This window comes from Hemibagrus wyckioides, linkage group LG27, assembly GCF_019097595.1.
Source record: "Hemibagrus wyckioides isolate EC202008001 linkage group LG27, SWU_Hwy_1.0, whole genome shotgun sequence".
Lineage (NCBI taxonomy): Eukaryota > Metazoa > Chordata > Actinopteri > Siluriformes > Bagridae > Hemibagrus > Hemibagrus wyckioides.
In genome coordinates, this window is record NC_080736.1 from 5,593,106 (window position 1) to 5,605,949 (window position 12,844).

The 12,844-nt window shown below is 39.2% G+C and overlaps 1 protein-coding gene across 4 annotated transcripts; it reads left to right on the plus strand.

The window, feature by feature from the left end:
- Positions 1–2,862: 2,862 nt before the first annotated feature.
- Positions 2,863–8,066, plus strand: irx6a (iroquois homeobox 6a). Of its 4 annotated transcripts, none has more exons than XM_058381477.1 (7): positions 2,863–3,256; positions 3,950–4,216; positions 5,087–5,196; positions 5,334–5,605; positions 5,709–6,362; positions 6,743–6,848; positions 7,377–8,066. In XM_058381477.1, the coding sequence occupies exons 1-7, from the start codon at positions 3,191–3,193 to the stop codon at positions 7,417–7,419; spliced, it is 1,518 nt and encodes a 505-aa protein (XP_058237460.1). In that variant the 5' UTR covers positions 2,863–3,190; the 3' UTR covers positions 7,420–8,066. The 4 variants fall into 4 exon arrangements, with proteins under 4 accessions (XP_058237460.1, XP_058237462.1, XP_058237459.1 ...); XM_058381479.1 differs by having other exon boundaries at positions 4,000–4,216; positions 5,310–5,605; XM_058381476.1 differs by having other exon boundaries at positions 5,310–5,605; positions 7,377–8,064.
- The last annotated feature ends 4,778 nt before the right edge of the window (positions 8,067–12,844 follow it).

The window sequence follows — 12,844 nt, forward strand, 5'->3', positions numbered from 1 at the left end:
TTGACTACATAATTAGCCACCACATGATAAAACTATAATCGTTATTTTATTAAAATCTTGGACAATCGTCCACTTTTAAACACTACTAACAAGTACACCTTCAGTATCTGATTTCTATCTTAACTGCAAGTTCAGTAACGCCAAACCGAAAATTCACACTGCAGCCTGGATAGCTGCTAGAGGACAAGGGACACGTTGACGTCTGAGTTTAGACCGACTGGCTCCTTGGATCTAGTGAGTGTGAAAAATGATATGGGCGAATGAAGGAGCTGGTCAGCGCACCCTGCCTCTTCAATTAAAGCTGCTTTGAGTTTCACCCTCCCCTCCTCGAACTGCTGCTTATACATAATGCATGAGTGGGTCCATATGCACTTGGGCTATCATGCACGCCCTTGTGAGAGGCTCGGGATCCTGTAAGCTATCCTGAAAGTGCATGAGAGAGCCTGACCTTCCTCTGCACCGTTCTACTCGGCCTCAGGTGTGTCTCATGTTCTTGCGGGGCAAATAAATAGCCTAAACACGACTAAATGTATGTAGGCTTTGATCAACAGATTTTCATAGCTGGTTGAGAATAAATGCATAATGTCAGGATTTATGGCAACTACTGTAAAAAAAATCCTTTTACATTCAAGTTATAAAATATTATGCTAACTGGTACCCTATTGTGTATATAGTATAGTTTTGGAAATATAGTAGGTATGCAGAATGTTTGCTTCAGTGGAAACCACAAATCATATTTGGCATATTAACCAAAGAAAATGTAATTACTATTAAATTTGTATTAGTACAGTAGTGTACATTAGTATTCATAGGTTACATATACAAATGTTACAACCAATAAGGTTACTTTTGTAAAAAAGCAAAAAGAGAAAATTCTACAATTCTATCATTTTTTTTATTAATTAATTAATGTATTTATTTATTCATTTATTTATTTATTTATTTATTTATTTATTGATGGCAATTGCTTCTGTTTTAGTTCATTGACAATTTAGCACATTTCTTTAAAGTTTCATTGAACATTTCAGTGCAAATGCTTTTTAAAATAACAAACAAACAAACAAATAAATAAATACCATTGTTGCGATATGGGGCCTATGTGCCTTTGGTGCTTAGCCCCCCTAAATAAGTGAGAACACAACTGATTGTTGAAGCCCCTAAAAGTCTTCATAAAGAAGACTTTAAAGGTCCAAAATTGTATTTAAGTACAGTAATTAAGTTCAGTTGGTCAAGTATTTTCTATGCCTTACTGCATTACTCTTTTTTCTCAGAACATACAACAATAATTTAAGTAGCACGTAATCTATTGTAGTCTATCGAAATTGTTAAACATGTGGTTTAGATGTAACCCTAGTAACTTTCCCACTGTGTGTTTTATGGTGAAGGTCCTGAACATAGCCACACTCAATCTTAAAACTACTTAGGGTGTTAACGTGTGGTTTGGGACATTTTAAATTTCTTCCCAGTGTTCATCTTCTGGTGCCATGCTTCTGGTGTCTCCAGGTGGACCGTGGCACTATAAGTTATTCATGGGCTATGGGCCAGTCAGTGCAGGTCATACTCGTGTTTTTCTTTGTGGCGTTATCTTATCGACACGGGTGCGCGCTTTACTCGCGGCTCTTTGGCGCCACTCGAAGAGAATTCGCGTAATCGCAGTGGGATCTACAGCCAAAGAGCGCGCGGCCCTTATAAAGCAGAAGCAGTGAAATATTCCCCTCATATTATCCGGAACAGTGATGAAATTCACAGAGAGGAGAGGGTGGGGGGCTTTGGGTTGGGGGGGGGGGGGGGGTGCTTTAAGATAAGGGGTGGGGTGGATGAAGGGCGCCTTAACGTCATTGTGTTTTGCGTGATGCTTTACTCTAAGGAGCAAAAAAAAAAAAAAACAGGAAATGATTATCCAAGGTGATGAGAACACGGCACTTCATAATGCCACTGTGATGGAATGAGGACATATAGAGGAAGAATTTATTCCGAGCGAATTTCTCTCATCCTGTTTCAAGTGCGCGCGCCATTAATTTAAAACACAGTGTTAGTCACTTCCCATTCCTATTCAAGAATTGGAAAAGAAATATTATATTTTCAGTTTTTTCGCCCCCCCCCTTTTTTTATCTCCCTTATATCCCAGTCTACTCTAGGAATTTCCCCATAACTGCGCATTTTGAGAACATAGCTCAGCTGGTTAAACAAGGCCATTTCCATCTGTTAATTGATGCGATTACGCATTTGTGCGTAATGGTCGCGGAGGTCCCGAGCTCCTCATCAATCACTACAGTACTGACCTGACGAAGGCTTTCTCCAGTGTTTTTTTTTTCTCCCGCGCATGCCCAATGGGAGCCCTCAGTCTTTTACTAGAGAAGGATGAAAACAGACAAATGTAGGATCTGTTCATACCACCTGATCGGAAAGAAGTTACGGTGTACCGTAGCAATAAATAAATAAATAAATAAATAAATAAATAAATAAATAAATAAATAGGATGATATAGATTGGGAAATTTATATGACTTATATTAGGAGTTATATGATGTATATAAAATTTTATTTAAGAATATTATTTTTTATAGTAATCATCTGATAATGATCACAAATAAGTGATCAGAGTTATTTACACATGTTGCCTGTTAAAAGAACATTTATTTGCTGTTTTCCTCAGCCAAACTCATCTTAACCACACTGACGCACTGATGCCTTTATAGCTTCCTTTAAAGATTTAGAATGGTCTAATGCACAAAAAAGGAGGACAGGGGGTGTGCAAAACACATCTCAGGAAAATCGCACTGTAGATGTGATTGGCAAACACATTATTCTATCCGAGCGTCCCGGGATTATCGTGACGTCACGCCGGTACCCTGCATGGATGAATGCTAAAGAACTATAGAGGCACAAAATAATGGCACAAGCAGAAGTCCATATCTTGCAAGTGTTACGTTATCCTATAAGCTTTCTTCTGCACTAGCAACAATATTTATTTCTTTTTTTTTTCCTTTGCACTTGATTAGGATTTACTCTTTGTTCCCTTAGGGGGATTATACAAACATATAAAACTAAGGGGCAGGCGTAAACAGACACAGTTCTTCTTAAGTACAGCTATCTATTATTGAGAGAAAGGCCGAGTGTGGAAATGCGCGCAAGACGTTGGATTTGAACCAGATTTGGCTTCAATCGATCAGTGGAGAAGAATATTGCTGATGGTAACCAAAGACGCAGCTATGTCTTTCTCTCAATTTGGATATCCTTACAATGCAACATCTCAGGTAAGCAAAATGGAGTGTCATTTATTATTTTTTTCTAAAGACTTTACCATGGCATACCTTCCAATTATATTTAACTCACCTTTCGAGTACAGTATAAGCGGTTTTATGGCATGCACTTCAATAAGTTGTTTTCTGCAACATGTGCAGTATGTGTAATATTAGGAACATTGCTGAATTTGAATTATGAATGAACTCACGTGTTGTTGTGGGGTGACAAAACCCTGTGTACATTACCTTTAAGGTGTAATTACAGAGGGACTCGGCTCCTCCCTTTACTCTATAGTGTGTGTTAAATTGATGGAGCCTCCTCAACTTTTAACCATGTGCGAGTTCACGACTATAAACTTCAACCGGTCTTTTTGCACAGCTATTTATAACAATTTTTTCAAATAGTTTTTATTAGCCCAAAACAAGTTTTTAGTTCCCATCTCTCTAAATACAAGTTTCGTCAACTTTTAAACGCGTTATTCATTTTCGGCATTCTATTTAAGAACAGTTTTAAACATTCACAGATAATAATACATTCATTTATTAAAATAAAATTTAACAAAAATAATAATAATGATGTTAAGGGGGAAATATATATCTTACCTTTATATTACTTTAAAAATTTACCTAGAATTTAGGTGTACACAAGTGCCTATAGCAACGCATAAAAAAATAACGTCTCCTTCCGTGATTTTCTTCATGCAGTTTTTCGTGTCGTCAAAGCCCAGTACGACTTGCTGCGATTCGATTTCCAGGTCGGTACCGGACGGTTCGAGCGCTCCACAGGCCGCCGCAGCCGCAGCCGCCGCCGCCTCCTTCTGCTGCCCGCCCGCCTGTGAGAAGCGGCTGTCGGGAGCGCGCGCGGAGCTGAGTGCAGCGCTCGGGGTCTACGGCTCACCGTACGCGCCGGCACACGCATACGCCAACTACTTCCAATACGGAGCGGATTCCTCTGCCATCTACTCCACACTGGTACGCCCCGAGCTCAGCACAAAACAAGGAGACATGGCTCCCCGATCGATCAAGCCTGTCCGTGCTCTATCGATCACTCCAAGCAAATCAGTACTGAACTAACAAATAAGAGGTTATTGTCCAAAGTGACTTGGGACACTTTCTTTTAGTCAGTTAAAAAAAAAAGATAGCTGTTAGAAATTAGACCACTGTATGAGTTATTAAATAAACTAATAGTAAAGCTGATGATAATTTCTGGATAATATTTTTTTCAAATATTTTTATTTTGCATGGTCCACCTATACAAGACAGAAATGCATCTTAGTATGAGGTTTTTTTTTTTTTTTTTTTGGTAGTGGGAGTGAACTCTGCATTATTTATCTGGGTCCAGCCAGACTTCTAAACAGCATAACAGTTCATTTGTCACCATAGAGTTTGCTGGTCATCCACAAACATCTCAGTTACCTGATGCACTGATATGTTAAACTTGTAGTGCAGATATACATATAGGGCTCCTCCAGAAACTACAGCTTTTGTATAAGTATATCTAAGATTTCTTAGCATAAGAATTCAAGGTATGCAGTCTTAGTATACTTGTATTGTTCTTGTGGTGTTTTGTTCCATTAGTTTGTGTCTTTTATGTAGGAAAAGGGTATGCAGTGTACCTTTCTGTGTAGTGTTCTGTAGGGTCTAATTATATATCTTTTGAATAATTTTTCAAGATGTTCAGGTTAAATGATGCATGCTAAAGTACAAATGATGGCACCATGCCAGCAGCAAGGAACAGTACAGTTTAATACCTTTATTTCTGAGCGTATTAGAAAGTATGCTGTGTTCTGTACTTTATATTATCTGCACAACAACAAAGCTCTCTATCTGATCTGTTGGTAGAATCCTCAGTACGAGATTAAGGAAAGCACAGGAAGCCTTCATGGTGGGATCAGCCAGCCCAACGCGTACTACCCGTATGACCACTCGCTGGGCCAGTATCAGTATGACAGGTAAGAAAGTGACTATTATTTAGATGTTCTATTCACTGACAGAACATCTGAAATTCTTGTGTTATGCAAAATTGTGCATTTTTATTCAGAATTAATAAGCCCACGTTTCTCAGGTATGGGGCTGTTGATTTTAACAGCTCAGCCAGGAGGAAAAACGCCACACGCGAGACGACAAGTACACTCAAAACATGGCTTTACGAGCACCGCAAGAACCCGTATCCAACCAAGGGCGAGAAGATCATGCTGGCCATCATCACCAAAATGACCCTCACCCAGGTTTCCACCTGGTTTGCCAACGCCCGGAGAAGACTAAAGAAGGAGAACAAGATGACCTGGTCACCCAAGAATAAGGCCGTGGATGACAAGAAGGAGATTCTGGATAAGACAGACCAGGAATCTGTCACTAAAGGTATCTACACTGTATATCTTTTATAAGATACACAGTTTTTTATAACAAGCCAAAATATATATGCCAGTCCTTTGTCTGAGAGCCAGTCTTCATTCTTGTCTAGACGCTAAAGACTGCAAGGAGGATCGGGACATTCGTCTTAGTGACCTTGACAACATAGAAGATGAGGATGAGGACTGTGACAAGCTAGACAGTGACTGTGAGAAACCCAGCCAAGATATGGCATCGCTCTCTCTGCCCTCCCTGCCTATCTCCAGCACTCCAAAGAGAGACTGCAGCTCTGACCTTCCTTCCCCCTCCAGCTTCCCTGCATTCCCCTGCAAAGTGAAAGGTGTTATGGCACTCGTTCCTGACTTGGACACTTCAGCCTTCAAACAGCAATCACAACAGCTTCCCGCTTTACATCATGCTTCTGTTGGTCCCATTTCCCTGCCTAATTTCCAAGTACTGGATCAGAAGCCAAGGATTTGGTCCCTGGCCAGAACCGCTGCTTCTGGAATGACCCAGCACAGACAGGATTTACAAACTGAATGCCAGCTACAAGCTGCCCGGGTGCCAGTGGTGGGAAGTGGTGGGCACTGTGCAGGTTCCAAGGGTCTCCAAGACCACACAAACTTGGGGAACTCTGAGAGCTTGTTTGAAGAAGGAGCCCCGGGGCTGAATAAGGTGTACAGTGCAGCGAACTACAGAGGCCTACAACTCCACTGTTCCTCATACCAGGCTGTTACAGACTCCTATCAGTACTCCACCATGGAAGGTAGAGAATCTTGGATCGTTTATCTCTCTTCTTAAAGAGATATTTGAGTAGTTTTACAAGCTGATTATGTACCTTAAATCATTTGTACATGTACAAAGAATATTAAAGGTACAAAAGTTGTACCCTTGAGCATACCATCCCAGTGACAAGAAAAGTTACAGTTTAGTACTTGTTTTATTGAGAGTATGGCAAATGTATTTTTATCACATCTTGACAGAACATCTTGTAAGAGCAGCACTATTATGGATAATGGCTTGAAAAATCAATTAAAATTGCAATTTTCTCCAGCCAAATTCACCCTTGCATTAAGGACTGGCCATTTGCCCGGTGCTCAACTTGCACTGTACAGATTGTGGATGTGTCCTGTGTGTTTTTTGTAGGATTCTGCAGCGGAGGGAAGTCTGACACAGAGTCCTCTGAGCTTAGTGACGCATGTCTAACGCTGCAGGATGCCAAGACGACCGCTTTCAGACCTGTGATGAAGAGGTGAGGCAGGTGAGCCTTTGAGGATGCACACACACACACACTTGTACTTTTATCTTACTATCCTTGTAAGGACCTTCCTTCTATTGATACCATTTATTAGACATCCCTGAACTCAGTAACTTAAAGGAAGCTTTTGGCCCTTTCTTAGGTTTTATGTTTCACTCATGGTGACCAGCCAAAGTTCAAAACTGTCAACGACTCCTATCCTTGTGAGGACATGTTTTACTAAAAGGCTTACTATCAAACTGAACATATTTCTATGAACATACAAGCTTTTAAATCCACTCATGTGCGATTACAAGTTATAACTCCTCACTCCTAGTCAACAAACACATTGTGACTGATGGCATTACAAGCCTATCATGTAAACACATGGATGATATCCAGATCTAGGAACAGTAATTGGATCAATCTATCTACAGAGTAAGGAATTTGTAGCTCGAACAAAATCTGCGCATAAAAGCTATCAATAAAGATAAGCTGCATTAAGATATATATCTGAGTATATTTTTTGCTTTTTGTCCGTAGGCTGACCGAAGCGCTGTCCTTAAGCACCGGCACGTTTCTGTAACTTCATTTATTCACTGTGGACCCGAAATGAAGAAGATGAAGAGAAAAGCGCGTGACCAACCGGAACTCGCCATGCGCGCGCGACCAGCCAGCCAACGGAGGTAGCCAGCATTTTGCACAATATGATTCTTGACGGTGTTAATGACTTTATGCAATGTTTGAAAAAAAAAAAATAATGCAACTGTTATTAAAAAAAATATCCGTGTGTTCTGATGTCCGCACCGGCAATCGTAGTTTAGTGATTATGTATTTATAATTTTAATATTCACCCGCTATTTATTTCGCACCATGCGTCTTCTCTGTGTTTTGTTGTGAACTACTTCTTGTTCTCAGTGTTTACCTTTTTTTCTTTCTATTTTTGAGGATAAATGTGAAGCTTATTGTTGGTCTGTTTTTATTTAATGTTGGGGAAACTGAATATAGAAGCTTAAAGAGTGCTCTATATTCTCGGGAAAATATAACGGCATTAATAATGACTTTGACCCATCAGTATTCCGTTTATAAGCTATTTTATAAGAATGCATTTTCCTCCCAAAGTTTGTTCATTTCTGTGTCATGATTTCCTTGCTTACTAATGAGCTGATTAAACCTTTAAAACATTTCAAACTCTTCACCTGATTCACGTTTTTGGAGAATTAATAATAAACGGGATATCGGTCCCTTGGCGCTATTTAATCTGAACACATAAGTTTTCAGGCACAAGTATATCTGAATGCAGGTGCACAGTATAGATGTGTTAAACAGAGTCATATGCAGTCATGTGGAAAGCTCAGTGCTGAATGAATCTTGTAACGTTGAATGACCTCAGATTGCTGGGGGGGGGGTGTGAAATATAATCTGGCTACGAAATGTATTTGTGAAAAGCTGGATTTGGGCCTATATAGACACTGTAAGTGTTCTGATCCCAGGATATTTCCTTGTCGCCGGTGTGATACTATCCAAGCTACCACCATGCTTTGCACCTTTACCTTGTATCGGTTACCTGTGACGGTGCATGTACTATCCCTTTAATTAGCTTTCCATTACAAAGCGTTAGGAATACATGAGGGATCTTTAAGGTCAATTATGCTCCCTAAAATATTCTAAGGTACAAAATGTGTGAATTTGATATTACCGCCCTGGATACATCTTTGGTACCTTTATTTCTGAGAACGTTGCCCTATATACAGATGCAGTGCTACAGGCTATTTCGGGAGGTCTTCAATAGTTTCTTTGTATAAGTTAAGACTTTGGCTTCCTAAAATAATTCCCGTTTGGAACCTTTATGAAAGCGTACACTATTTTGCACAGGGTTCTTGCACACCACCTGCACCCATAGGGAGCAAATAATCTTTTTTGCTGTTGTTGTTTTTCTCCTTGCATGTGTGTTCTCAGAAAGTTTAGATTTGGGTTATGGGTTAACACTAACCAAACTTTTATACAAAAGAATGCATGAATGTAGTTAAACTGTAAACGTCCCATAAGGAGCTACTGGCCTCTAGAAGACTGTAAATTAAACAGACTAAAGATTAAACTGTATTTCATGTGGCATTAGGAGGATTAAAGCATCTGATGAAGGCGTTAGCTGGATTGAAAAGAGTTCGTTTGAGAAATAAAGAAAATGTGCTGGCTTCATCAGATACCATCAATAAATACGACAAATGTCAAGCCCGTTTTTGTCATTTGGACCTGATAGACCAAAAAAAAAAAACGTATAGGACGTTTTTTAGATGATTGTATCAGGTGCATCTACCAAGCATAACTATTAGATATTTGTCAAGTGGATTCGTGATTATGAATATTAGAAATTAGCCCTTGACATTTTCAAAAACAGTAGCCTTACTTGATCCTCTTTTTTTTTTTTTTTGGTTTTGTATTATAAATTCAGAATAAAAACAGAGACAGTAACAACGGGTCGGAATCATTAAGCTGTGTAAAGGTGTCGCGCTTGGCGTATTTTCTCTGCATTTTTTATTATTAAAGGTCAGAGGAGCTTGATTTAAGATGATCCGCCAGGATCCCCAGTTCTATGCAATCTGTCTGAATATAATCTATACATAATCTCTCAGGGTCGTATTCAGAACAATGTTTTGATTAAGGGAAAGTCGGAGTTGGACATGGTCCATAATGACATGGAAAAGAATTTAAGAGCCCGGTATTAATGTTTAATGAAAAACGGACTCCGCCTGATTTGCAAATTTCAGAAGATCTGATATTGCAGAGTCACTCTTGATTTATCCCCGACCTGAATGTCCCAAAGGAAAGCATGTAATACTCGCAACACACATTTACATAGTAAATAGGCTAGTAAAGTACAATTAAGGAATATTAAACAACGCAAAGACAAACTGCTGGGCCTGTGTGTCCCCTCTTTCATAACCTGTGTAGGTCTCATAAACAGTTTTTTTTTTTGGAGAAGGCTATATGAAATATTAAAGAGGGAGTTAATTAAAATGAGGATGTAGAGCAAAGCTGCCAAACCTGATTGAAGGTAGTGATGCATGCGCAGAGGGATTAGAGCAGCAAAAACGGCATCGGGCTCAAGCAACCACTAATAGAGCAATTAAGAGCCTGTCTTACATCGGCTTAACAGAACCTTAAAACAGGGCACGAGAGAGGGAGAGCGGAGTCATTTTAGACAGTGTTGTGTGTGTTCCTGGGCTTATAAATAGTCTAATAAAGCATCGTAGCTTTTATTATTTCTGTTGGTGTCGTTGATGATGATAATAATAATAATAATAATAATAATAATAATAATAATTCTATTTATATTTTTTCCTCCACCGAATATACATAATGGAATGGAATGAATTGTCGCTGAGCATTCATCATAACACATTGAAGAAGAAGAAGAAGAAGAAGAAGAAGAATCCAATGTTTTGTAGGCTTTGTTAACGTCCGTGCTACAGATGATTAGAAAATCAACATTAAAATCAGCATCTTTTCATAAACCGGATTTCATTTAGCAGGTTAATGCATTTAGTGGTTGCAATTTTTAATAAGACCTCAGAGAGTAAATACAATTACCATATTTTTCTCAGTTTACAACTTTACACAATGCGACCCCCCAACCCCAACCCCCCCACTTTTTGTGAAATGACAGGTGAGTGACAGGTTTGTTAGTGCGCATGCACATGAAGAAGCCTGGGGCGCACAACGGATTAGACCGGCACTCACATTATTATACATATTACACATATTGACCCATGCATAGAGCTCACGAAGCTCAGTCTCTCTCTCTCTCTCTCTCTCTCTCTCTCTCTCTCAGTCACTCACTCTCTGTATGTGTATATAGTTGTCTTGCAAATATGTGCTTCATGTACTCTATGGATGCTCAAGATATCATATTGGGCCAGTCCTTTTTCCTGGAGCACACCTTGTCCAGCACATTTTAGTGTTTTCCCTGCTTTAAAGCACCGACTTAATCAAACAAGGGTTTATTATCAGCTAATTAGTTCAATCAAGTGTGTTCGAACAGTCAAGACAGTCAAGTAAAATGCTCAGGACAAAGGGATTTCCAGGAACAGAACCTCTGTATAAAGCGATAGCATATGAGGACCACAACGTTTTTTATACCTTCTAACTGACACACATCTTTCTAGCTTAACTTTGAATTCTATTTCCATAAAAGAGTACATTATGCACTTCTAGATATTGATTTTTGTAACCTCAATTAGACTATTAAAATGCAGATGTAAATCTTTACTAAATCATGTACTAATATGTATTAGTTTGCATATTCACAGACCAGAGTAGTTTGCATATCAAGGCTTGGTGCTGTCGGTAAGATCCACTGTCTTTAAGTTTTGCAAATGACATTGTTAGTCCAAAGAGAAGTCCATTTTATCCCACTGCCTCTCAAAAGCCGTGCCTTTCGCACAGTATTCTTATCTTGTACACCTGTTGTTCGGATGCAAATCTGCTTTTAATAGACATAGATATGTGACTACTATAAACTATTCTTAATACATTTCTGTTGAGTGAAATTTTACACAGCTCACATCATTTACATAAATGTTGCCTTCAGACTGTTTTCAGTCACACACAGTGAAAACATCTACCTATGGATTAATAATAACACCCCCATGTATGATGTGTCAAAGGTCAGCGAAAGGCTAACCACTGAAAAGTAGGTTATGAGAGGTTTTTTTTCCTCGTCTTTCTCCCATTTTTTTTCCAATGTGTTTGCCTATTGAGCATACCGCCACTTTATGTAACTCACTAACTGATTTGGACATGGCTGTAATCGCTAGTTGTACATAATAAGGCCTGTAATCGCATCATCTCCTACTAGACCTTGCCAAAAAGATCTGCATAAAGAGGCCTGGTGGAAGGTACCATTTGATTTGCACAAAATAGAGCACTTGTCAGAAAAGGTCTCTATGAGGATGGCTCCGGGTTCAAATGTTGATGAGTGGGACAAGCAGCACACTTCATTACGTTTTGTCAAAGGGTGCAATGAAAAGTGAGCAAGGCTTTGTTCCTGTGCATGTCTCCCTCTGTGGAATTCTGGCTCTCTGATGTCGTTACCAGTGTCTACGCTAATGAGTTTTGTCAAAGATAATTACAGGCTGCTGGATGAAAGGGTGTCTTTGTGCGGTCCGCTAGTGGACGGCGCATCTTTGACCTTCCCCGTGCACTTTTGGTGACCCGTTTCTGATGCTGAGCTTAAAAGTGGTGGGTATAAAAACAGTGGTGTTCTGGATGCTCTCTGTTCAGTCCCACTTACTCCACTTGAAAAAAGTGTTTCTACATCCCCGATGTGCCTTGTGTACACTCTTGATCTTAATTCACCAACAACTTAGCCTGGCACAAAAGGGAATGAATAAAAGGGGAAGAAACAGAGAGAGTGACGGAGGAACAAAATGGAAAAGAATTGAAGTTGGAGCAAACCCTTGTAGTATTTAGGTGAGAGTCTCCATATTAATGCATGTTGTTGGCTGACTTTAATTCTTCTCTCTCACAAAGAACACTTTCTCTCGTCCCAAAAAAAAAGTACTACAGATCTGTTCATCTAGGATTTCTGTGTATTTAAAAGCAGACCTGTGTGTCTTTGTATGTAAGAATGCACTTTAACCCACACAAACAGGCTTGAGGTTTTTTGTATAGAACTAGCCTCCCTGCTAATGCCATGAGGACATTACACACATTTTAATTATTTACTAATGATCATTTTTTAAAAGGAATAATTTACGTCTGAGCTACAGTTTGGGGCACAGGGTTTTTCCCTACAGTCATCTTACATTCATCTTAAAGTGTCAGAAATGAGAATGCAAGATCTAACATTTGTTCTTATGATTTAAAACTGAATGATGCAACTTCCTGCTAAACTCCCATGTTCCAAATATTTCATCTGGTGAACATGTCTAGTGCTGAGAGAAGATTGTGGAAATAAAATATACATTTTTTTATCCCATAACCGATTATGAAGGTTAGAATTTCTCTTA